Below are 27,220 nucleotides of genomic sequence, written 5' to 3'. Positions count from 1 at the left end.
CTCTAGGAAATTAAGCCAAACTAAGGGATTATGGGAACCCCAATTTAGTCTGAGGCTTGCAAACTACATCCAAAGTGGGGGCAGACCTGTGGGACTGAGTTCTGAACCTGTGGGATCTAACACTATCTCTAGGTAGACAGTATCACAATTGAATTATATGACACCTAGCTGGTATCTGTTAGAGAAATACATGAAGAAACCCCTTCCTCCACATCTAGTGCCTGAAATACTGTATTGAGTCAAGCGTGAAAGACAAAACACAGGATTTTTGTTTGTTTTCTTTACATTGCTGGAGCCAGGACTTGAAACCAGCAGTCTGAGTCTAGGATCCAAAGTTATAAGCACTGCACTCCGCTGCCTTGATACTATAGTATTTGCCATGCACTATAGAAGAATTTGGCTACTCTGCCTTAGCTTACCACCGGGCAATTATTTTAAATGTGTCATGGTATAAAAAGGAGCAACATCAATCAACTGTGAAAGGCAATGTCTCATCTATATACTAGAGACATCTAGATAAAAAGTGCTCTATTTGCCCCAAACAGAACAGACACCACAGAAAAGGATATTGATGGTTTCGTCAAGGTCTTCTAGATCCCACTCTATGCTACGGAGGTTGTTTCTCAGCTCGTTGGTGGTCCAGTCGATCTCCTCCCTTGTAGCTGTGGAGGGGTCCTGAAGGAGCTCTGTCCATCTCTGAAACAATCCCTGGGCAGTGTTGACTGCCTTTTGTACCTCTCTGTAATGCAGGTGAAGGGAAAGGAGAGAAATCACAGACATATACCATGAACACAGGTTACTGAATGATTTAAGTTAACATTTATGACCACACACCATTCTAGCATTCACCATTCCCATAAAAGAAGGCTCTTCAGGGATAAATATCAAAGTTCAAAACTTCAAATACACAGGCTATTATGCTCTCAGCTGATGTTCAGAATACAGTAGCCATTATTGAAGCAGTCATAACATCAAGTTTGAGAAGAACAAATTTAATTTTTCTCTGAACAGACTATACTTACAGGTGGAATAGTAAAGTAATCCTACACATTAACTAAAAGGCCATTATTCCCACAAGCTCTATTTGGTGTGATAGTAATTTACATTCAGATGAAAAAGTTCTAATACAGGTTTTTTTTCTTAGAGTGGGAGGAGTAGGAAGGGTGGGAGGAGAGTTACTCTTACACAGCTACTGTTTTATAGGTGAAGCATTTTAATCTGAGACATTTTTAAACCCAAAATGTCATTAGAATATTTATAAACATTGTTAGCTTTAAATATATCTACTTTCCTGGATTAAGCAATGTCAGATCCAGAGTACTATTGTTCTTGTTTAGAGATTACAATTACGCTATTAAGTCCTATGATCTCGCATGCTTTTAGATAGTGATAAGATTTCAAGAACTGCCCCCCCATCCCCAGCATCACTGGGCCAACACCCACCATTTGAATGCTATAATCTAACACTGCTGCATATAAAAGCCAAAAAGGAATCATTTTATAATCATCTGGTCTTTCATGCACAAATCCAATAACCCCAGGTTTCCAAATCAAGAGAACTGTTCTGTTCCTTCTACAATTTCTTGGGGTTTTTCTTTTTTTTTTTTTTTGAGATAGAGTCTCATTATGTCACCCTCGGTAGGGTGCCATAGCATCACAGCAATTCTCTTACCTCAGCCTCCCAAGTAACTGGGACTACAGGCGCCCGCCACAACGCCCAGCTATTTTTTTGTTGCAGTTGTTTAGTTGGCCCGGGCTGGGTTTGAACCTGCCACCCTCGCTTGGTATAAGGTGGCTGGCACCATAACCACTGTGCTATGGGTACTGAGCCCTTCTACAATTTCTTAATCAACTTTACTGGAACAACAGCATAAAAATGTGTTCCAGTTAATCAGAGTATTTTTTGCCTATGGCCTTAAGACGGAATTTATGGCTGGGCGTGGTAGCTCCTGCCAGTGATCTCACACCACTATGTGAACTTGGGTCTTATGGCACACTGATGAGAGCTAAAAGGTTGAGTACTAAAGAAAGTGTACAGCTTCTAGGCCCAGACTGGACAAATCAGTGAGCTAAATGGCCAACAAATCTAACCAAGGTCTGTTCACATCTCATTTATTATGAGTTAGACAAATCCTCTTACTTTTCCTCTCAGTACTTAGACTTTTAGTATTAATGAGAAACTCTAAGATAAAAACAGAAAGAACTAAGTAAGATGTAAATCCTCTGTCTTTATTCTTTATGGTTTCTGGTTGAATTGGTAGAGAAAGAGGTATGCATCCTCCTGTAATGCCAGGTACCCACAATGCAAGGTAAGTAATGCCTCAGCATCCTCAAGGGCTGAGCCCTCTCCACCTAAATACCAAATCCACGAGTGTTCAAGTTCCTTATAGAATGAGGCACAGTGTTTGCATCTACCACAGGTACATCTTCCCGTATACTTTAAATCATCTCTAGACTATTTATAATTCCTTGTATCAATTTCCTTTTGTAAACAGTGGCAGAATAATGATAAACAGCAGGGAATAGTGATAAAGAAACAGAACTCTGTACATGTTCAGTCCAGCTACAACCATTCTTCATTTTTTTCTGAATATTCTCAATCCTGGTTGACTGAATCCACGAATGTGGAGCCCAAATATGGAGGGCTGACTGTACTTGGTTTATTTGTAAGTGTCAAGTATCATCCACAATAATGGAAGACAGAGTTAAAGAAATATTTGTAAAGTCATCTTATTTTAAAGAAGAGAAAATTTATCAGCTCTATAAAGTAAATACAAATTCCTTTTTGAGAACTAGAAGTCTCAAACCAAGAAGACATGGGCTAGGGCATGTCATGTTCTCCACCACCAGTACACAATTATGATACTAGAATAAATAAATTATTTATTTTTTTTTTTTGTAGAGACAGAGTTTCACTTTATTGCCCTCGGTAGAGTGCCGGGGCGTCACACAGCTCACAGCAACCTCCAGCTCCTGGGCTTCGGCGATTCTCCTGCCTCAGCCTCCCAAGTAGCTGGGACTACAGGTGCCCACCACAACGCCCGGCTATTTTTTTGTTGCAGTTTGGCCGGGGCTGGGTTTGAACCCGCCACCCTCGGCATATGGGGCGGGCGCCCTGCTCACTGAGCCACAGGCGCCGCCCGAATAAATAAATTCTAAGTAGTATTCCATAACCTTTTTTGGTATCAGGACTCCTTTGCACTCTTCCAAATAACTGAAGAGCCTAAAGAACTTAAGACTGATGTGAGGGCATATCTAATGCTATATACCATATTAGAAATTCAGACCGGAGGCGGAGCAAGATGGCAGCTGAGTAACAGCTTCCTTGCATCTGGGCACCGTGAGTCTGGGGAGATAGGACTCCAGGCATCTCTGGCTGGTGGGATCCGCCTATCATCACCCCTGAGAGGATACAGGGAGTCAGCGAGAGACTTCTGGACCCCAAGAGGAGGACTAAAACAGTGGAAAACCGGCAAGTGGTCGCGTGGGTTCAATCCGCCTAAACCCGCCGCAACTGTGGGTTCAGTAGCAGCGAGACTGCAAACCAGAAAGACCTTACCTGTGAACTGTTTTGGTGTCTTTGGACTTGGCACTCAGCTGAACTGCCCTGGGGAGAGCCTGAACGGGAGTGCGGAGAAATCTGGCCGTCGTCTAGGGCCCAAGTCTGAGCCGCTGAGCCAGACGGAGCTAACAGTGTTTGGCTCTGAGTCAAACATTGTGAGCGATCTGCCCCGGCAAGCTCCGCCCTCAGGGTCGCAGAGCTAGAATTGGGTGGGAGCTGGTAACCCAGCGACCAAGTAGCCTAAGGGCGGGGTCTGAGCCGCCTTGCAGCCCTAACCCTCGGGGGCAGAGGGAGACCAGTTTTGGCACACAGGGTAAGTGGATAGCCACTTCAGCAGGGATTCCAGCGACAAGCACTTCCCTGGGAAAGCTTCTGCTCAGCCAGTGAACAACTTCAAAGTGCCTTTTAAGTGGGCCGAAGAGAGATTTAGGGTGTCTACCTGCTGGGGTTTGAGAAACTAGCAGCCTCCAGTCGCATCAGAACTGTGATTAACATCTCATACCCCAGAAGACCACGTGTTGCCCAGACAATACTCAATAACATAAACATACTGCTTTGTTTTTGGTTGTGTTTTTTTTATGGTTTGGTTGTTTTTTTTTGTTTATTTTGATATTGCTGATGTTGTTTTGTTTTTTAAGTTCAACCTTTTCCATACAGACCCTTTTTCTTTCTCAATTTTTCTAGTTTAATTATAATTTCCCATTGCTGCCTATTTCAATAATTAGAACTTCATTTTTGTTAGTGTTCCTACCGCTATTATTTGGTTTTCCACCCAATTTTATCCCGTATAGTTTTCTGTTTGCTTGTTTTGGTTTGATTTATAGCATTTTTGTCTTTCCTCTCTACTTGGTGGAGGTGGGGTACTGTGTCTGATCAGGTTAGCAAAGAGCTGCTGACCTCAAGGGAACCACCCAACTGAGCACCCCCAGAAGCTGGTTTTTTTTTAAGGTTGTATCAAAGTACCCTACTGTACACCTATATTGCTCTGTCTCCCTCTTTCTGTGCCTCTCTTCTTTCTGTCAATATTCCTTTTACCCACCCCCTCTCCTTTCTCTATTTTTCTTTTTTTTTTCTTATCACTCGGTCTTCCTTTCTTTCATCCCTTTTTTGCTCTTAAACCTTCTCACCCTTCTGGTCCTGTAAACCTTAGTCCACAGGCACGAGAACTTAAAGAGCAAGAGGAAGTGAAAGGAAAATTAGGGCAAGGAAACAGATAAAAGAAATCACTCATGAGGAAGAAACAGCAGAAAACTCCAGGCAACATGAAGAACCAGCCCAGAACAACCCCGCCAAGGGACCATGAGGTAGCTACTGCAGAGGATTCCACCTATACAGAAATGTTAGGAATGACAGAAAGGGAATTTAGAATAACATGTTGAAAACAATGAAAGAAATGATGGAAACAATGAAGGAAACTGCTAATAAAGTGGAAAATAACCAAAAGGAAATTAAAAAACAGAATCAAATCAGAGATGAACAATATGAAGAATATAAAAAGGATATAGCAGAGCTGAAGGAACTGAAACAGTCAATTAGGGAACTTAAAGATGCAATGGAAAGTATCAGCAACAGGTTAGACCATGCAGAAGAAAGAATTTCAGAGGTAGAAGACAAAGTTCTTGAGATAACTCAGATAGTAAAAGAGGCAGAAAAGAAGAGAGAGAAAGCAGAACGTTCACTGTCAGAATTATGGGACTATGAAGCGTTCCAACATACGAGTTATAGGAATTCCAGAAGGGGAAGAAGAATGCCCCAGAGGAATGGAAGCCATACTACAGAATATTATAAAAGAAAATTTCCCAAACATCACCAAAGATTCTGACACACTGCTTTCAGAGGGCAATCGGACCCCAGGTCGCCTCAACTCTAACCGAGCTTCTCCAAGACACATTGTGATGAACCTGTCCAAAGTCAAGACAAAAGAAAAGATTCTGCAAGCTGCCAGGAGTAAGCGCCAGTTGACCTACAGGGGCAAATCCATCACAGTGACTGCAGACTTCTCTAATGAAACTTTCCAAGCAAGAAGACAATGGTCATCTACCTTTAATCTACTTAACAGAACAATTTCCAGCCCAGAATTCTGTACCCTGCTAAGCTAAACTTCAAAATTGACAGAGAAATCAAATCATTTACGGATATACAAACATTGAGGAAATTCGCCACAACAAGACCAGCTCTACAGGAAATACTTCAACCTGTTCTGCACACTGACCACCACAATGGATCAGCAGCAAAGTAAGAACTCAGAAATTAAAGGACTGAACCAAACCTCCACACTGATGCAAAAGATAAAACTAAGCAATGGACTCTCACCAAATAAGACGAATAGAATACTACCACACTTATCAATTATCTCAATAAATGTTAATGGCTTGAATTCCCCACTGAAGAGACATAGATTGGTTGACTGCATTAAAAAACACAAGCCATCCATTTGCTGTCTGCAAGAAACACACCTGGCTTCAAAAGACAAATTAAGGCTCCGAGTCAAGGGTTGGAAGACAATTTTTCAAGCAAATGGAATTCAGAAGAAAAGAGGAATTGCAATCTTATTTTCAGATTCATGTGGATTTAAAGCAACTAAAGTCAAAAAAGACAAAGATGGTCACTTTATATTGGTCAAGGGAAAAATACAACAAGAAGACATTTCAATTCTAAATATCTATGCACCCAATTTAAATGCTCCCAGATTCTTGAAACAGATCTTACTCAGTCTGAGCAATATGATATCTGATAATACTATAATAACAGGGGACCTTAACACTCCTCATACAGAGCTGGACAGAACCTCTAAACAGAAATTAAACAAGGATATAAGAGATTTAAATGAGACCCTAGAACAACTGTGCTTGATAGACGCATATAGAACACTCCACCCCAAAGATAAAGAATATACATTCTTCTCATCACCCCATGGAACATTCTCCAAAATTGATCATATCCAGGGACACAAAACAAATATCAACAGAATCAAAAGAATTGAAATTTTACCTTGTATCTTCTCAGACCATAAGGCACTAAAGGTGGAACTCAACTCTAACAAAAATGCTCGACCCCACCCAAAGGCATGGAAATTAAACAATCTTCTGTTGAATAACAGATGGGTGCAGGAAGAAATAAAACAGGAAATCATTAACTTCCTTGAGCATAACAACAATGAAGACACAAGCTACCAAAACCTGTGGGATTCTGCAAAAGCAGTTTTGAGAGGAAAATTCATCGCTTTAGATGCCTACATTCGAAAAACAGAAAGAGAGCACATCAACAATCTCACAAGAGATCTAATGGAATTGGAAAAAGAAGAACAATCTAAGCCTAAACTCAGTAGAAGAAAAGAAATATCCAAAATCAAATCAGAGATCAATGAAATTGAAAACAAAAGAATCATTCAGAAAATTAATGAAACAAGGAGTTGGTTTTTTGAAAAAATAAATAAAATAGATAAACCATTGGCCAGACTAACGAGGAATAGAAAAGTAAAATCTCTAGTAACCTCAATCAGAAATGATAAAGGGGAAATAACAACTGATCCCACAGAGATACAAGAGATCATCTCTGAATACTACCAGAAACTCTATGCCCAGAAATTTGACAATGTGAAAGAAATGGATCAATATTTGGAATCACACCCTCTCCCTAGACTCAGCCAGGAAGAAATAGAGCTCCTGAACAGACCAATTTCAAGCACTGAGATCAAAGAAACAATAAAAAATCTTCCAACCAAAAAAATGCCCTGGTCCAGATGGCTTCACTCCAGAATTCTATCAAACCTTCAAGGAAGAGCTTATTCCTGTACTGCAGAAATTATTCCAAAAAATTGAGGAAGAAGGAATCTTCCCCAACACATTCTATGAAGCAAACATCACCCTGATACCAAAACCAGGAAAAGACCCAAACAAAAAGGAGAATTTCAGACCAATCTCACTCATGAATATAGACGCAAAAATTCTCAACAAAATCCTAGCCAATAGATTACAGCTTATCATCAAAAAAGTCATTCATCATGATCAAGCAGGCTTCATCCCAGGGATGCAAGGCTGGTTTAACATACACAAGTCCATAAATGTTATCCACCATATTAACAGAGGCAAAAATAAAGATCACATGATCCTCTCAATAGATGCAGAAAAAGCATTTGATAAAATCCAGCATCCTTTTCTAATTAGAACACTGAAGAGTATAGGCATAGGTGGCACATTTCTAAAACTGATTGAAGCTATCTATGACAAACCCACAGCCAATATTTTACTGAATGGAGTAAAACCGAAAGCTTTTCCTCTTAGAACTGGAACCAGACAAGGTTGTCCTCTGTCACCTTTACTATTCAACGTAGTGCTGGAAGTTCTAGCCAATACAATTAGGCAAGACAAGGAAATAAAGGGAATCCAAATGGGAGCAGAGGAGGTCAAACTCTCCCTCTTTGCTGACGACATGGTCTTATACTTAAAGAACTCCAAAGACTCAACCACAAGACTCCTAGAAGTCATCAAAAAATACAGTAATGTTTCAGGATATAAAATCAATGTCCACAAGTCAGTAGCCTTTGTGTACACCAATAACAGTCAAGATGAGAAGCTAATTAAGGACACAAGTCCCTTCACCATAGTTTCAAAGAAAATGAAATACCTAGGAATATACCTAACGAAGGAGGTGAAGGACCTCTATAAAGAAAACTATGAAATCCTCAGAAAGGAAATAGCAGAGGATATTAACAAATGGAAGAGCATACCATGCTCATGGATGGGAAGAATCAACATTGTTAAAATGTCTATACTTCCCAAAGCAATCTACCTATTCAATGCCATTCCTATCAAAATACCAACACCGTACTTTCAAGATTTGGAAAAAATGATTGTGCGTTTTGTATGGAACCGGAAAAAAACCCGTATAGCTAAGGCAGTTCTCTGTAACAAAAATAAAGCTGGGGGCATCAGCATACCAGATTTTAGTCTGTACTACAAAGCCATAGTGCTCAAGACAGCATGGTACCGGCACAAAAACAGAGACATAGACACTTGGAATCGAATTGAAAACCAAGAAAGGAAACTACCATCTTACAACCACCTAATCTTTGATAAACCAAACAAGAACCTACCTTGGGGGAAAGACTCCCTATTCAATAAATGGTGTTGGGAGAACTGGATGTCTACATGTAAAAGACTGAAACTGGACCCACACCTTTCTCCACTCACAAAAATTGATTCAAGATGGATAAAGGACTTAAATTTAAGGCATGAAACAATAAAAATCCTCCAAGAAAGCATAGGAAAAACACTGGAAGATATTGGCCTGGGGAAAGACTTCATGAAGAAGACTGCCATGGCAAGTGCAACAACAACAAAAATAAATAAATGGGGCGGCGCCTGTGGCTCAGTGAGTAGGGCGCTGGCCCCATATGCCGAGGGTGGCGGGTTCAAACCCAGCCCCGGCCAAACTGCAACAACAAAAAAAAAATAGCCGGGCGTTGTGGTGGGCGCCTGTAGTCCCAGCTGCTCGGGAGGCTGAGGCAAGAGAATCGCATAAGCCCAAGAGTTAGAGGTTGCTGTGAGCCGTGTGACGCCACGGCACTCTACCCAAGGGCCGTACAGTGAGACTCTGTCTCTACAAAAAAAAAAAATAAATAAATAAATAAATAAATAAATGGGACTTCATTAAACTGAAAAGCTTCTGTACAGCTAAGGAGACAATAACCAAAGCAAAGAGACAACCTACACAATGGGAAAGGATATTTACATACTTTCAATCAGACAAAAGCTTGATAACTAGGATCTATAGAGAACTCAAATTAATCCACATGAAAAAAGCCAACAATCCCATATATCAATGGGCAAGAGACATGAATAGAACTTTCTCTAAAGATGACAGATGAATGGCTAACAAACACATGAAAAAATGTTCATCATCTCTATATATTAGAGAAATGCAAATCAAAACAACCCTGAGATATCATCTAATCCCAGTGAGAATAGCCCACATCACAAAATCTCAAAACTGCAGATGCTGGCGTGGATGTGGAGAGAAGGGAACACTTTTACACTGCCGGTGGGACTGCAAACTAGTACAACCTTTCTGGAAGGAAGTATGGAGAAACCTCAAAGCACTCAAGCTAGACCTCCCATTTGATCCTGCAATCCCATTACTGGGCATCTACCCAGAAGGAAAAAAATCCTTTTATCATAAGGACACTTGTACTAGACTGTTTATTGCAGCTCAATTTACAATCGCCAAAATGTGGAAACAGCCTAAATGCCCACCAACCCAGGAATGGATTAACAAGCTGTGGTATATGTATACCATCTAATACTATTCAGCCATTAAAAAAAATGGAGACTTTACATCCTTCGTACTCACCTGGATGGAAGTGGAAGACATTATTCTTAGTAAAGCATCACAAGAATGGAGAAGCATGAATCCTATGTACTCAATTTTGATATGAGGACAATTAATAACAATTATGGTTATGGGGGGGAAGCAGAAAGAGGGAAGGAGGGAGGTGGGTGGGGCCTTGGTGTGTGTCACACTTTATAGGGCAATAGATGATTGCAAGAGGGACTTTACCTAACAATTACAATCCGTGTAACCTGGCTTATTGTACCCTCAATGAATCCCCAACAATAAAAAAAAAAAAAAAGTCAAAAAAAAAAATTCAGACAGACATTTAAAAAGCAATGAAAAAAATGAATTTACATGTTAACATGGTTCTATAAAAATAATTTCTAAAATTAAAAAATTGGAGAACAGTGCTACTGTTGTACACTTTTGCAAATTTATTTATTTAATTTATTTATCTTTTGAGACAGAGTCTCACTATGTCACCCTTAGTAAAGTGCTGTGGCGTCACAGCTCACAGCAACCTCAAACTCTTGGGCTTAAGCGATTCCTCCCAAGTAGCTGGGACTACAGGCACCTGCCACAATGTGTGGCTATTTTTTTGTTGTAGTTGTCACTGTTGTTTAGCGGGCCCGGGCTGGGTTTGAACCCGCCAGCCCTGATGTATGTGGCTGGCGCCCTAACCACTAGCTACGGGTGCTGAGCCACTTTTACAAATCTAATCTACCTTAACAGTCAGTCTCATGTCTACTTCTACCTTCAGTCTGTGGACACACATTCTGGTTGAAGTATATGATAGGAAAACAGCCTCACACAGATAGTTGGAAAACAGAGAAGTACTTTAATAGTCTTTCCAGATAAGGGTGTTTTTTTATTGTATACCAGAACTTGACAAGTGGCAGTATATCAAAGATTAGCTGCAAGGTGGAACCTAAAACTGTATCAAAAACCTTTTAAAATTCCCATACATTACAATCCTTCAGTCTACCTTACATAGGTTGAGAACAGCTTATTCAAAATGCTTGGGAGCAGAAGTGCTTCAGATTTGTTTTGATTTTGGAATATTTGCATTACACTCACTGGATGACCATCTCAAATGTGAAAATCCAAAATCCAACAAGCATTTCTTTTCCCATCTTGCCAGTGCTCAGAAAGTTTCAGATTTGGGATGTTTTAACCTGTACTTTAAATGGATCTTTTATCCACATGTGATTTTATAATATCACATACTGGTCATTTTTAAAGTAATGGTTTCCTGAGCATAACAGAGCTTCTAATGCCAACTCATTTCATTAGACAGTATCCAAAATCATATCTGTTACTCTCATTGCTAATCTCATGAGAAAAACTTAGGTATTAGGAAGCTACAAATCACAGTAGTTAATTTGAGTTTTATTTAAAGGCTCTAATTTTATCACTGGTGAAAATATTGTCAGTTGTTGCATGTTCACTTCTTAAGTTACAAGAAAATATCTCAAGAGCTTTTCAGATAATTTCAAGTCTGTATAACCAGTTTGTCATTCTTTGTAATAAAAATGAGCTTTTATGTGGGTGTGTGCGCATGTGTGTGTGGTGGGGGGGAATAGCTATTATATTGTAGCTCACAACTCCTTCACAGAAGTGCTCTTCCTAGAGACAAGTATTGTATTTCACAATACAGCCAAAATGCTTTACGTACACTTACTTGTATTTTGTGACAGAGAATATTAAAATATGTACTAAGGAGGAAATATTTGCAAATTATACACCGGATTAATGACTTGTATCCAGTATATATTTTAAAACTCTCAAGACTTAAAGATAAGAAAACAAGTTCAATTAAAAAATGGGCAAATGATTTGAATAGTCATTTCACCAAAGACACACATGACAAAAAAGCACATGAAAAGATACCAAATATTATCAGTCATCAGGGAAATGCAAACTTAATCTTTGACGAGACCACTACATATTTAGAATGGTTTAAAACGAAAACAACAATAAAACCCATGATGCCAAGTGCTGGAAAGGTGGTGTGGTAACCGGAATCCTCACGCATTACTAGTAGAAAGGAAAATAGTACAGCCACTTTGGAAAATAGTTTGGTTGTTTCTTTTTTTTTTTTTTTTTTGTAGAGACAGAGTCTCACTTTACCACCTTCAGTAGAGCACCATGATGTCACAGGACTCACAGCAACCTCTAGCTCTTGGGCTTCAGCGATTCTCCTGCCTCAGCCTCCTGAGCAGCTGGGAAGTTTGGTTGTTTCTTAAACATACACTTACCATAATGACTTAACAATCCCACTCCAGGTGACACGAAAACTTAGGTTCACTCAACAACTTGCAAATTTTTATAGCAGCTTTATTCATAATAGCCAAAAACTGAAAACAATCCACATGTCCTTCAACTAATGAGTGGACAAGCTGTGGTACATTTGAACAAGGGACTGCTACTCTGAAATACAAAGGAACTACTAAGACATACAACGACATGGATGCATCCCAAACACACCGTGCTAAGTGAAAAAAAGCTAGCCTCAGAAGGCCACACGCTGTGTGACTCCACCGACATCACATTCTGGAAAAGGCAGACTACAGGAACAGAAAACAAAGCAGTGGCTGCCAGGTGCTGGGCATAGGGGAATAGCCGAGAAAGGACACAAGGGAACTTTTATGGGTGATGGATCTATCCTATATTTTATTTGTGGAGGCAGTAATTACACAACTATATGAATCTGTCAAATTTCACAAAAGTGTATACTCAAAGAGGTGAATTTTATTATAAGCAAATTGTAACTTTACAAATATGAAGAAAAGTACTTAAGATTTCATAAAATTAATAATTTTTACTATTTCATGAAGAATATTCTTACGGGACTATAAATCTGCTCTTCTAATTTCACTGTGGTACAGGGTGGTGAGAAATACCACAATTTAGCACAACTGCAAGTATAGTATGGTGCCGCTGTCTTATTTATTGAAAGCACCAGTCTTACACACAAATGTCAACACCGTGAAAAAGGCAAGTTAACATCTGGACGTTATTATAAAGAGTTCTGAGTTGATAGAGCCTTCTGTGAAAGGATCTTGAGGAGCCTTGTGATCCACAGACCACACTTTCAGAAATGCAATGTCTTAAGACACTGATACTCAGATTTGGGTGGGAAGTATGCATGCGAAGATTCTAGTGGCACTGAGTGTGAAATCAAGAAGTCCTTCAGAATGTAAGAACTCACTCACGTCCTATGGAAGAAATGAAAGAAACGACAAGAATTAGAAAAATGCTACAAAGGAATTCCAGGATAACATTCAACACCCCACAGGCCTGACCAGTGATTTGGCTTACTCTACTCCAAGCTCTTGTTTTTAGAAGAAGATTCATTTTTAGTTTAATGTCATTTGGTAACACAGACATAAGAAAGGCAAAGTGGTCACTATTTAACATTTGTTAAGACAGATGTTTTAAAGGATCTCAGATCTTGAAAGAACAGCCAGAACCTGCAGAGATGAAGGATCCTATGGTAACAGCAGCCACAGAAGTCCAGCTGTCTTCCAGTATCATTTCAGCTGAGCATTAGTATGAAAAAGGAAGTAGGAACTGGAAGTAGAAAACAACGTTGTCACCAACGGGTCCTATTTTTAAACCAAGTATTAGTGGTAACCAGAATTTCCTAAAGAACTTGGGCTATTCTTGAATAGTTTCAAGAGCCGCAAGAAAGACTCAAGGATGTGCAAGACTAAGGAATCACCCCTTCAATTCGGAACTACTTTTTGAGTACCTTTAATCAAAATTTGAGGATTACCTGGCATTCCAAGTAACTCAATTCACAAAACAGGGTATTATATAATCATGTCATCCATTTGAGATTTGTAAGGGTTTTAACAAGAGAAGTGCCCATCTACTTTTTTTAACCTTTCTTCAGAAAGGCAAGAAGAGTTATTTCAGTACCAGTTGTTAGGTATGTCCCACACAGGCGCACCTAGCGCTGTTGTCTGTTCCCCACAGCTAGCTAGCATATGTGAGCACTTCACTCTGTGAGGAGCATTTCACTCTTGAGTGAGCAGCTGCTGACTCCTTAGGCAACGATGATCATTTATGCCTGTGGGCTCCAGAAAGGTTAAAAATCACAAGATAGGGTGGCGCCTGTGGCTCAGTGAGTAGGGCACTGGCCCCATATACTGAGGGTGGCGGGTTCAAACCCAGCCTCGGCCAAACTACAACAAAAAATAGCCGGGCGTTGTGGCAGGCGCCTATGGTCCCACCTGCTCCGGAGGCTTAGGCAAAAGAATCGCCTAAACCCAAGAGCTGGAGGTTGCTGTGAGCTGTGACGTTACAGCACTCTACAGTGGGTGATAAAGCGAGACTCTGTCTCAAAAAAAAAACAAGATACTGATTCCTTATACTATAGAGTCTGATTTAGCTATTTTCACCTTTTCCTTCCAACTATGTAATGGAAATGATTAAAGTGTGATACACAGAATTTTCCATGAGGGAGCAGGTATACCTTGAACTTTTAGGAGTTCTTTAGCTTAGCAAACTTCTTGGTAAATAACAATGTACTCACCAACAGCTCTGGGAATCACGTCGGGCACCATTTCACTGAAAACTTGCTAATAACGTTCCTAGGAATTAGTTTTTTCTCTCATCCCAAGGAAGCCTTTTTCAAGTCCTTGAAGGAGAAAGATGGCTATCTCCCCATTCAAGTCAAGCTAATTTTCCGCTATCTGTTGCATATGCTTCCAAAATCAATCTCACCATACACAGGCAGTATTTCATGAGCAATACTAGGGATAAGGCTTTTCTCCTTTGCTGTCCACCAAATAGCCCATCAAAATCATGGGACCTGTCACATTCTCATGAATTGAACCTCCTATGAACACCAGAATGAAGGCCCTTCACTGCAATCCACCACAATGCCCACAAGTCCACTTGTAATGAAGAGCTCTTTCCCAGTAAATAGCTGTCAAAAATGAAAACACAGGCTGGGTTTTCTGTAATCCTAGCACTCTGAGAGGCCGAAGTGGATAGATCACCTGAGTTCAGAAGTTCGAGACCAGCCTGAGCAAGGGCGAGACTTCACCTCTACTAATAGAAAAAGTAGCTGGGCATTGTGGCAGGTACCTGTAGTGCCACTTACTTGGGAGGCTGAGGCAAGAGGATCTCTTGAGCTCAAGAACTTGAGGTTGTTGTGAGCTGTGATGCTATCGCACTCTACCCAGCTCACAGCAACCTCAAATTCTTGAGCTCACAGCTGTTGGTGAGTACACTGTTATTTACCAAAAATATTTACCAAAAAAATAATATATATATATATGAAAACACAGTACACATCTTTGAAAAATGTTATCTTTTGAAAAAACACAGTCATCCAAGCTTTCAAAACCAGATTCTTCCATTTGATGCAGGCAGGACTAGCTTCATTTGTTTCTGAAGGTAGCCCAACAGTGATTGTTGTCATTGATAGGTGAGACTCTTCCACGTTACTTTCCAGTTGGGTCCACCAAGGTGAAGAGCTCACCATCTCAACTAACCTCTGATGCTATAGGTAACACATCTACATGTCCAGAGCAGTCGCAAAGCTTTCCTATTTGGATCTAACCAAGTTTGCCAAGTAAAATGGGAGGAAGGACTATCTTGGCCATTAGGGAACTTTGTTTCCCAGTATCTGTCATTCATGTCAACAAAATGGATGATAATTGTAGCTGCAATCCTTGTCATCCTTTTGATTGTTCCTTTCTTCTTTGACCATACTGACAAGACTCTGAATTGGTATCTGTTCCAGTTACTTTGGTTATATGACAATTACCTCAAAACTTAACGGTGTAAAACAATCATTTACTGTGTTCATGGATTCCGTGGGTCAGGAAGCAGACACAGCAGGGATGACCTGTCCCTGTTCCACAATGTCTGGGGCTTCAGCTGAAAGATTAAATGGGCTGGGGTTGTAAGAGTAGGAGCATCTCAGAAGTATGTGGTATCTTTCCATCTCTGGTAGTGTCTCTGTAAGCCTGCCTAGCAGAGCTTCTGCGCAGCTGACTTCTTACACACGAGCTCAGCGTACTCCAGGCTTATGACCCAAGACAAAAGGTGCAAGTGGAAGCAGTACTGGTTGTCTTTTATGACTGAAGCTTCAGGAGCCATGCAGTGTCACTTCTGCCTCGATCTGTTGGTCCAGCCACTTTACAAAGCTCTGACCAGTTCAAAGGAAGGGAAAATGAACTCCTCCAGCTCAATAAAAGAAGGCCAGCTTTACAATTTAAGAAAAGCAAATGGGACATAACACATCGGTGTGCCCATCTTTGAAAAAATACGATCTGCCACAACACCTGTATCTGGGAGAACATATATTCTACAAGTCTTTTTACAGAGAGGTCCTGTTTAAGCAATACACTAAGAGGCTCATAAAGGCAGATTGTTTCCGTTCCAGTAATGAAACTCAAAAAATTCAGGTTGTGCAAGGCTCTGCACCCCCACTCTCCCCAAACTGGCTCCTGCCCCATACTCCCCAATCTTTGTTCCACTGCCAATCCCTCAGGTAAGAAAGGAGCTCTTCTTATTGGTTGACTTCCATACTTGTATCTTTTGTGTTTAAGGGAAAAATAGACACCCTCTTCCCCTGACCTTACTACCATTTGCAAATCCAACCACACTGTGATATCTTTTGTAACTACTGTGAAAAAAAAATACTGTCTTTAATTACCTACAGTTATTGTACAATTTTTGACCCAACCTACTGCTGCTTCCATAGCTCCCCTAGAATAGTACTATTGCCACCAATGACACCACAGATGTCACTGGTGAGTAAAGTCAGAAGTGAATTTAACTTGTCCTCATTTTCTGTGCTTTTGACACTATAGCCTGTTATATCTATTTTCTTGAAATTCTTACTTCCTGTTTTTGTGACATTGTGCTATTCAAGTTTTCTACCAATTTTGTTTCCTTTTCCTCCACTCAGCTCAATGTTTCTCAGCACTCTTTTTAGGGCTTCTCAGGGCTCATCAGTATTCACAAGTTCAAAGCACCTCATTTAAACTAATGACTCACCAAGTGCATTTCCAACCCTCACCACTCATCCAGGATTTATCTTGTATTTATAGCTGCCTATAGGACCATTCCATTTGCCTAAAGCCAAACAAATTGCATTCTCCCTACAAGAAAATCAAGTACTTACATAAGCAAACAAAAATAAAACAACAAAGAAAGCTCTGCTTCCCTCTTTTAACTTCCTCATTTTAGCCAAAACTTCTACCATTTTCCAAGTTTTGAAACTTGTCTAGACAAGAGTCATCTTTGACCCCTCCTCCTACTTTTTACCTTGCACAAGCTCTACTTAAACCTGATCATTGAATTTTTAGATCTGTAAGGAACTTTCAAGATAATCCAGTCTGTGCTCATTGAACAAATAAAGAGACCTGGGGTTCAGACATTTTGGCTGCCTGCCCCAAGTTCTTCTGACTCTGATTATGAGATGCTTTCCATTACCAAGACCTATTTAATCCCCTTCTGCAAAGCCTCCAGACAAATTTGTTTTCTCTGTGGAATCATAAGACCTGAGTTTGAGCTGTTAAAAGTTGACTATGAGCAAGTGAATAGTAACTGCTAGTTTAAAAACTGCTTTCTAATTAAGAATTTATGGCAGGAATCATATTAAATTTAAACTCCTTAGGTAGGTATTCAAACTCCTTTCATGCCTCCTCCTAATCCAAACTGGGGGCTTTAATAGTAAGCCTGATTTCTCACTAAAACAAATACTGTTTGAGTTGTCAGGTCTTCTCTGCATCCTCACCTTTCTCATTTCTGGTCCTAGATTTCTGTTGAACTGCTTCCCCAGGCTAGCAGAGCACTTACACCTCTGCAAATGAGAGGCAGAAATTTCCATTAAGGCACAAATTGAGGTCCAGTTTGCTTTATTAAAGTACCCTTAACCAACACTGACACCGTAGGTCTTTCCTTTATTCAGCCTCCACAGCACTTCAACTCTATTCCAAAATCTTACACATAATGTATCTTTCCCATACACTCTTTCACCTATTTGCATAATGTTCTCTAAACTAGACTATAATTTCAGGAGCTAAATATTAGGCATTGAATTAGGCAAGTATTGAATATTAGGCATTCAATAAAAAAAAAGTTATAATAAATGCTTGTGAAGTTGTTTCTATAAGGAATCACCTGATTCTGGTTTTTAAAAAGTAATAAATGGGATATAACTTAACATTCAATTTTACTGGACCAAAATTACTCTTCAAACAAAGGTTAAGTTTTTCATAAAGAAAATTCAACACTGAATAAAACAGATGATGTTTTCCCTCAAGCAGCTTATAATCTAGTATTCATAAAGGTAAACAGACAGACAAGAGAAGGTTAGAGAACACAACATAATATATACCAACCATCTCATTCATCAGCTATGTCATCAAGTCAATACCGACCCATAGCCAAGAACCTGAAAATAAAACTATCCCAGTAAGGTACACAAAACCTCCAAAGCAGCAAATAGCATGCAGGCATATCATTCGTGTCTTTTACTAATAGGAGAGGCTCACTTGGTAACAATATACTCCGATCTCTCAACATGTTCAATTTCACGGTTTTCATAGCAGCCTACTGGATTATAAATTGCAAATTCTAAAATGAGGCTAATTCTAAAAGCTTGCCAAGAAGAGCAGGGAACAAACTACTGAATCAAAACCTCAAAATGGGTTCACTCATCCAACACTTACTGAGTAAGTCCCTACGGAATACAAAGATGAAGACAAATTACGCAAATTAGTAAAGATTTCTTAAAATGAGAACCCTGGCAAAGCATCAAGGGAAGAAAGAGCCCCTCAAATTCTTTGTGGACAGTGAGCAAGAGCATGTGCCCTCGAGGGCAACGTGGTGACAGGCATCATGTTTTCTGTGTATGCTCTCTGAATTAGCAATTATGCTATAAGAATATAGGCTATGAAAACCAGAAGAGTAATAAAGACCCATGACAAATAGGCTTATCACCACATTTATGTTAATAGTGAAAAATTATAAACACCATAAATGTCCATCCTGGGAGATAAATTATATGACAAAAGACAATGTAGTCATTAGTAACAGTGCAAACCAATGGAGGGGTTGGTCAGGGATGTGCAAAAACAAACCTACTCCGACCCCCCACCCTTCCACTGGTATGCAACTGTTGCAAGCCCACCCCCACCAAGATGTTTCCAGAATATAAGGAAATACAAATGAAAACATTATAAAACCATATACATATATATATATATATATATATACTATGAACCCAATTTCCCATTGATTATTATCAATAATATACAGATGTATAAATCCTGGACTTTCTACCTGCAAGCTTATAAACTTAAAGGTTTTTACTCTCCAAGTTTCATTTTTCTCACTGTAAGATGATGATAATAATAGAACCTACTTCATGAGGACAAAAAGAGGGATTCCTGGGATTCTGCTCTGAATGAGACATTGACAATGTCAAAACCTCCCAAAAGGAGCTTCCAACATTCAGGCACTATCCATCACATTTAAATTAAAACAGCTTTTTAACTAGTTTCATTTTTCCTCACATGCATCCAACATTATTACCAAATCAATATTCCTAAAACCTTAATTTCATGTCATTTCCTTGCTTTAAAAAATCTTCAATGGCCTCAAGATGAGATTCTCCTCAAGCCAACACAGCTTAACACTATTTCACCTGTACTGTGAAGTGTTAACAGTATGAGTGGAATTAGGCTGTTGAAATTTGAATCCTGGGTCCACCACTTACTAGCTGTGTGACCCTGGGCAAATTAAATAAACCCCTCTATGCTTCCTCATCAGCTCCTCGCCTCTAAAACGTGGCTAGTACTCTCAACACAAGGCTGTTTTCACAAAGTGAAAATTCCTATCAAGTGCTTACTTAGCACACAATGCCCAGCACAGGGGATGCAGCCTATAAATGTTACCTGCCATTACTTCCCCAAATAAGCTGCCTACTCCACCTCAGCTGCCCTCCTTGATGATACCTAAATACACAATGACCACCTTAGAACCTTCTTTGCTGGTGACATTCTCACCCATGAAGCACCATTCCTTCACCACCAACAGAGTAGGTGTTCAACATTTATACTGTATATTCAAGGTGTAGACTGGAAATACAGAAAAAATAAACAGTCCCAACCTTCAGAGCTCATGGTCTAAAAATGAAAGACAGCCAGAGGAAGAGATACAACAATGTGTCACATGTGCCAATAGAAGCACTTCTTGGAGGTAGGAGAGATGCTTACCTATACTGAATGCTGAAAGCTGGGTTAACATCCAATACTGTAGTCATAGTCACTGCTGAGACTGGCACTGCTGCAACGCTAAGGCTAAAGGGCAGGCAGGATGCAAGGAAACTAGACAAGGGACTGGATCAAGGAGGTCATAAAATGTTTGCTGTTATTCCATAAGCAACAGGCAGCCCCTAAACAATAACAAACAGGGTACACCTGCCTGGGCTCTAGAATGGCTATATTGTGCTGTTCAATATGGAAGCCACATATGACTACTGACTTGAAATATGGCTACAGTGACTGAGGAACTAAATTTTAACTCATTTAAAAACTGATTTGCAATACAGTTGCCAGAAAACTTTTATGAACATTTGCATCAATTAGGGTATGTGAATTTACTTTTTCAACTGTATGCTTAATTCACTGTACATACAGATGAGTATTTCTGATGAAAATTTAACATCCAAGTACAAATGTGCTGTAAGTTATGTACTAGATTTCAAAAACCGTGCCAAATATATCATCAATAATCTTTATATTAATCTATGTTAATATTTGTATTAAAGATATTAAAATTAATTTCATCTCTTTACTTTTGAATGTAGCTACTAGAAAATGTAAAATGATGTATGTGGCTTGCATTATATTTCAATTAAACAGCATTAACTCAATAGATCCAAGGGCACCTGAAAGAAAAGAGACTGGAAGCAGGAAGACTAAATAAAACTCTTTGATAAGTGTACTGATAAGGGATAGGTGTGACTTATTTAACTTCTTCCCATCTTCAAAACTTAAGACCCAGTGCTACCTCAAAAAGCATTTCCAATCATAACACTTCCTCAGGAGGTGACTTTCTCTAAACTCCAGGGGTACTAATCATCTATAGCATTCACTTAATCATTTACCACCTATCATTTCTACTTAATTTGGGGGTGATCTGTTTCTTAGAGTAGACTAGAAGCTCCTAGGCCAAGGACCATAATTTAGATACCTTTTATTTTTCCACGTTGTTTGATGCATTTTCAATACATTTAATAAACAGAAGTATATGGCTCCCCAAATATGCAATCACAAACATCTGGAGAAACCATTGTGGCTGATTTAACCTTTCCACAGTACAAGGTTTCGAGATCTCATTTTTTCCTTTAAACACCTTAGAACAGCAGTTCTCAACCTGTGGGTCGCAACCCCTTTGGGGGTCGAACGACCCTTTCACAGGGGTCATCTAAATACATCCTGCATATCAGATATTTACATTACAATTCACAACAATAGCAAAATTACAGTTATGAAATAGCAACAAAAATAATTTATGGTTGGGGGTCACCACAACATGAGGAACTATATTAAAGGGTCATGGCAGTAGGAAGGTTGAGAACCACTGCCTTAGAAGGACATGAGCTATATTGATGTAAAAGTTGAGCAAAACTCCAAACCAATGTTCCAGTAAAGCAGTGATATTTAATCAGTGAGCAAGCACTGGTAGACTCTATTGGATGATATAAGGAAAAAAAAACACGTCAAGATGACAGAGCAATTTAGGGTTCTCACAAATTCCATTACAAGTCAAACAAAAAAATCTCACTGCAGAGATAACCTATGCAACCTAAGCGTCAAAAATTTTCATTTGAGGGAAAAACACACAGCTTTAAATTTTAAAAATTAACCCTAAATCAATCCTTCTAATAAATAACACATTATGCAGGTAGGGAGCCACATACTACTAGTAAACCTACAACTAGGCATTTCCCCGTCTAAATTAAAGTAAGGTGAAGAAAAACCTTTCTAAGGAAATGTTGTATTAAGAAATAGTGTAAATACGGTTTCCTGTATCATAGATAAAGTATTTCACCTAAATTATCATTTAAATTTCTGGATCCCTTAAATCGAAAAACAAACACCCATTCAGCTGGTCAGTTTCTACCACTACAGAAACAAGAAGCTAGGAGCAATTAGTTAAAAGCAAGGAACAGTGTACATAGTTATTAGTCCTGATCGTCTGAGACCTTGCAGTTCTCAGATTTTTTCATGTTTGACATCTAAAACATAAAGCTGACAAGTTATTGGTAATAAATTAGTTAGAAGTAAGTTATGACACCGGAATTGATCTTTCCTGCTTGCAATCGTTTAACAGCTACAAACTTGATATTATAAAGTACAATCAAAGTTTCCATCTCCAAAGAATAAAGCAATCAAAAATGGAGTCAGGACAGCTCATAAGGAAACATAAGGCAGAAGAAGAAATGGGGGAAACCTGTCAAACAGCCTGGATGAAATCAAGGAGTTAAAAGAAACACTCATTTCCTTTAGCACTGTGAGAAAATTCCAGTTGCTAATAGAAAGCTGAGGAAAGTTTAGTTTGGCTGGTTTCATTTTGTTTTCCTTCCAACCTCGACACTGTGTATGTACGACTGCTTTCCTCTCTTCGCATTACTCAGTAAAAACTCCCCCATTGAATTCAGTTGTCTTCCGCTGCCACACTCCCCAGCCTCCTACATCAACCCCCGCCCCCGCCTCCCTCCCAGCAAACGTGCTCAGACGCCTCTGGGCATGTTGTGGTCTTACCAGTCTGCAGGCGAACGCTCCAAACTCAATGGACAATGGAGCTCACCCCCGTCAACACGAACTACAAAGCTCAGGAGGGCCATTTCCCTTTTCCTGCCCAGATGCTGTTTTTGCTTCTTCGAAGCAGGGTCCCATATTAGATTAGAGCCCCAGTTTGGGCTAAGACTGGTCTTCTTCCCCACCTGCAGAGTTGCTGACCCCCTCAATCCCCAAGTAAATTGTACTGCAGCGCACAGGTCAAAAGGGAACCCCCTACCAGGGGCCTAGTTGTGGGCACGGGTCTCACAGTCAAGGTGGGACAGGAGGGAATGTCTCCGGACGCTTGGTCATGCCTTCAAGACTAAGCTGTCTCCACTGTCCCCTCCCCCTACAGCCAGAAGATCGGGAGGTGTGGGTAGGCAGCACTGCCACCTCCACCTCCAGTGGAGCCCTCGGCCGACACTCACCCTTTCACCACAAAGAAGGGGTCCTCCATGGACATGGCGTCCCGGCCCCCGGCCGCCTCCACCTGCTACGCGCTCAGGGTGCCCGCGCCCTCCTGGCCTCCCTCCGCCCACCACACCGGCTCCTGCTGCCACCTGCGCCTTTGCCGGGAAGTGGGGGAGAAAAGAAACTCTGAGCAGCGGGCGCGCGCACAGGCCAGGCACTCTGGACCGCCCTGGTCCAGCACTCGGTCAGCACCACAGGCCAAATCCTGGACTCTGGCGCCGGCCCCGACGGCAGCCTCCTTCCCTGGCTCCTCCCAGAGCGTCTGTCATCCCGCCCCCGTCTTCTCGGCCGCAGCCAATCACAAACGCGGCCTTCAGCAGCACTTCCGCACTCGCGCCCATGTGATCGGGGGCGCCCGCCCCTCTTCGGCGGGGCTTGGGCACTTCGTCACGCTGCCCTGGAGGCGGGGCTCTGGAGGTGGTGGAGGCGGGGCGGTGTTCTACTGCCTTGCCCCTCTAGCTTGAGAGGGTGGAGAAGCTTGTTCCCTCAGAGGTAGGCACTCAGGGCTTCAGGGCAGACTGTAGTTGTAGTTTATTTACAAAATCCTTTTATCTTTCCTCTACCTTCAATACTTGATCTTGACTATATGTGATTTATAAATCCATCTCATCTTCAACTAGTATCTGATTATAATAATGTTACACAAATCCTTTTGATGTAAATTCTGCAAATGACAACATAAGGTAATTTTTTCATACAGCATATGATTCTTCCCAGGAGAAAGTACCTTTGAGGGATAAAGAAGGGGTCAGATATGGCAAGTTCCTCTCAGCTATGGTTCAAGAGCTCTTTCAGAAAGTATTTTGAGCAGAATGATTAGCCAACTCATACGCTAGATATGCTATGGAGTTTGTAGATGGGGATTGTGGGCTTTAAGAGCTGAAAATTATTGAGCACTTAACTGTTGACAGGCAGGGTGATACGTGTTATCTCAGTCGCTCTCATAATCAGATAATTGCTGTTATTTATTATCCCCATTTTATGGATGAGGAATCCAAGACTCTGAGAGGTTAAGTGACTTGCCCAAGGTCAATAGTCTTGGGGATGACAGAGTCCTCAGAGCTAGGCAAACTCCACTTGAACCTTGGCTATGTCATTTAATTCCTCGCCTGTAAAACAGAAATAATGATATTCAGCTCAGGGGTTGTTGTGAAGGTTAAATAAAAATGCATATAAACCTCAAAGTCCCAAAGGAGTGAAGTAGTGAAGTGAGGCAACACTGCTAGGAAGCTTCTGTGGTCATTGGCCTGAAGGGATGAGGGCCAGACTAGGAATGATAGCAGTTGACAACAGAGAGGAAGGAGTGAATCCAATAGGTATTTCAAAAGAAAAGCAAAACAAAAACTTAGACATGATGAGGGATTGGATGGGGTTAACGAGAAGAGAGAGGTGAAATTCAAAAACTCTAGAGGAGCAGTGGAGGACAGAAGTGGAGGAAAGAGGCTATTAGGAGACAATTGTTTGGTTATAGCCATATTGAGATGGGGAGGTGAAAGGGAATCATTGTTCATTCAACAGACACATGTAAGTTGAGGGGCAGATAAGTATCATTAAAAGCCATATTTGGGGCAGGATCACTCAAGTCCAAATCCCAGACTATCCTGTCTTGGGCAAGCTGCTTAATCTCTCACTATTCTCAGCTATGAAATGGACACCATGTTAAGACCTTCCTCATAGATGTCATAAGGATTGAGGTGATGTATGAAAAGTTCTTAGGCCTGGAGCGGTGGCTCTTGCCTGTAATCCTGGCACTCTGGGAGGCTGAGGCGGGTGGATTGCTTGTGCTCATGAGTTCAAGACCAGCCTGAACAGAGGCAAGACCCCCATCTCTACTAAAAATAGAAAAACTGAGGCAAGAGGATCGCTTGAACCCAAGAGTTGGAGTTTGCTGTGAGCTGTGATGCCACAGCTCTCTACCCAGGGCAACAGCTTGAGACTCTGTCTCAGAAAAAAAAAAAGTTCTCAGAACAATGCCTGACATGTTTTGTGCTCCTACTATGTGCTAAGCACGGAGGACACAGAGATGAACAAAGCTTCCCTTCAAGGAACTCTCAGACTGGTGGGAGAGACACGCAGTTGTTACACACAAAGAAAGAAGGCCACAGAAACACAGAGACAAGATATGGTATATTAGTGTGCCTATTGGGCTGGGGTGGGGACTCCTATGCAATGAGGAAAACGGGCTGTGTTGCAAAAGTAAGAAGGAAAGCAAAGAGGGCAGCATCAGGGTCCTTGAATATGATGTTAAGAACTGTGGACACCCTCCTGTAGATGACAAGGACTGAGGGAAATGGCAGGGTTGGATTGTCATTTGAGATGGTTGCTATGGTGTCTGGGAGGTCATGGTCCAAAGGAAGGTTGAGGATGTCTTGAGCTGGACTCAGGGCAGCTAAGATGAAGAGGAGGGGTGCATTTGAGAAATACTTCAGAGGCAAAATCAGTAGACCTGGTGACTGATTGGTTCAGGGAGTGGGAGAGCTGGAGAAAGAAAGAGGAAGAAGAAGAATTGCAGGGTTTCTGGACTTGTAAGTGGATAGAGTAGGTTCCAGTCATCAAGAAAGAGAACACAGGAGAAGGATTTTATTTAGGGTAGATACAAATTAGCGCTACATGTTGGTCTTCCCCCACCAAACTGTAAACTCCTGGAAGAACAGGATACTATGTTGATGTTACTACAACTTAGGTGCCTAATAAGGCCTCTATTGTCTGTTCCATGAATTTATTAATTGAACCACAAGCAAGAGGTCAGAGTTTTATAAGAAGAAACAGAGGACTGAGACTTGGAGATTTCCCATAATTAGGGGTTTAGAGAAAGCATAAACAATGGAGATAGAGGAGGATTGAGATATGAAATGTCTGTGGATGTGTGGGAGGGTGTTCCTTTCTATGATGTGTCATTCTCTCTCAAACTAGACCTTGGCCTCCACTGCCCCAGGGAAAGGGAAGCTTCAGCTAAAATGTAAGGAAAAACAAAGGATATGAGTTTGCTTGCTTGCTCGTTTGCTCTCTCTCTCTCCCTTCCTTTCCTTCCTTTTCTTTTTCCTTCCTTCCTTTCTTCCTTCCAAACAGACCCCAGCTTAAGCTTAAGAATAGCTTAAGAAGAATATTCTTCAAGAGCCTATCTTCCCATGCTCTCACTCCTACCCCTATCCTCCCAAGAAAGAAGAATTAAAATTTCTCAAGGAGTAAAACAATCAAAGGAGTAGTTGCCTCGGGGTAGAGAGTATTGACTGGGAAGGGAATCTTCCTGGGGTACTAGAAACTGTATCTTGACAGGATGTGGGTTACATGGGGGTATGTGTTTGTCAGAACTCATCAAACTAAGTCTTCAATTCTTTTGATTGCTGGGGGAGGCTGACAAGCCAACTCTGAGTTTCCCGTAGTGTTCAAACAGGGCATCCAGGAAAACCTCTGGTTTCTGAGTGAGTCTCCAACGTTAGGAGAAAGAATGATGCAGGCAGCTTGCCAGGGTTCTGCAAGGCATCTTCTGTAGAAATAAAGAAATGGCAAAGCAGAGAAGGTACAGGCAGCTGGGCCATGGAGCTGATGAGGATGAAGATCAGAAAGGATCAAACCATATCTCATAGCTAATGATGCTGGGATAGACCTGAGACAGTCTGCAAGGGTAGCCACTCCTTCACCCTAGAAGCTGTGGGAGTGCTATGTGTCCCCTCCAAGAGGATCTCTATGCTCTAAAATGGAAATAATGACACCCAAGCTGCTCCCTCGCTAAGTTGTGTGGATCAACTGAACCATATATGAGACAGCATTTTCCAAATTATGAAATACTATAAGCCACGCTAATATTTTTATTTAAAAATTTTTAATTGCAACAAAATACACATTAAAATTTGCCATCTTAATCATTTTTCAGTGTACAAATTCAATAGTGTTAAGTATGTTGACCTTGTTATGCAACCAATCTCTAGACCTTTTTTTTTTTAATCTTGTAAAATTGAAACTCTGTCCCAGTGTTTTTCAGCCTTTGTTTATCTCACAGCACACTTGAACCTACAGTTAAACTTCCGTGGCTCAC

At 40.7% G+C, this 27,220-nt stretch overlaps 1 protein-coding gene across 2 annotated transcripts in view; it reads right to left on the bottom strand.

Annotated features, from left to right (window-relative positions):
- Positions 1–23,439, bottom strand: part of STX6 (syntaxin 6) — a 68,038-nt gene extending 44,599 nt beyond the window's left edge. Inside the window, exons 1-2 of one of the 2 annotated variants that reach the window (XM_053607015.1) lie at positions 23,142–23,439; positions 570–739 (exon numbers count right to left, since the gene is read on the bottom strand). In XM_053607015.1, the coding sequence (XP_053462990.1) occupies positions 570–739; positions 23,142–23,176 (205 nt within the window). In that variant the 5' untranslated portion in view covers positions 23,177–23,439. The remainder of the gene's footprint in view (positions 1–569; positions 740–23,141) is intronic. The other variant, XM_053607016.1, reaches the window with a different exon arrangement.
- Positions 23,440–27,220: the final 3,781 nt, after the last annotated feature.

Source organism: Nycticebus coucang, chromosome 10 (genome assembly GCF_027406575.1).
Source record: "Nycticebus coucang isolate mNycCou1 chromosome 10, mNycCou1.pri, whole genome shotgun sequence".
NCBI lineage: Eukaryota > Metazoa > Chordata > Mammalia > Primates > Lorisidae > Nycticebus > Nycticebus coucang.
Note: the sequence above shows the minus strand (reverse complement) of the source record. Positions and strands in the feature narration are given on the sequence as shown.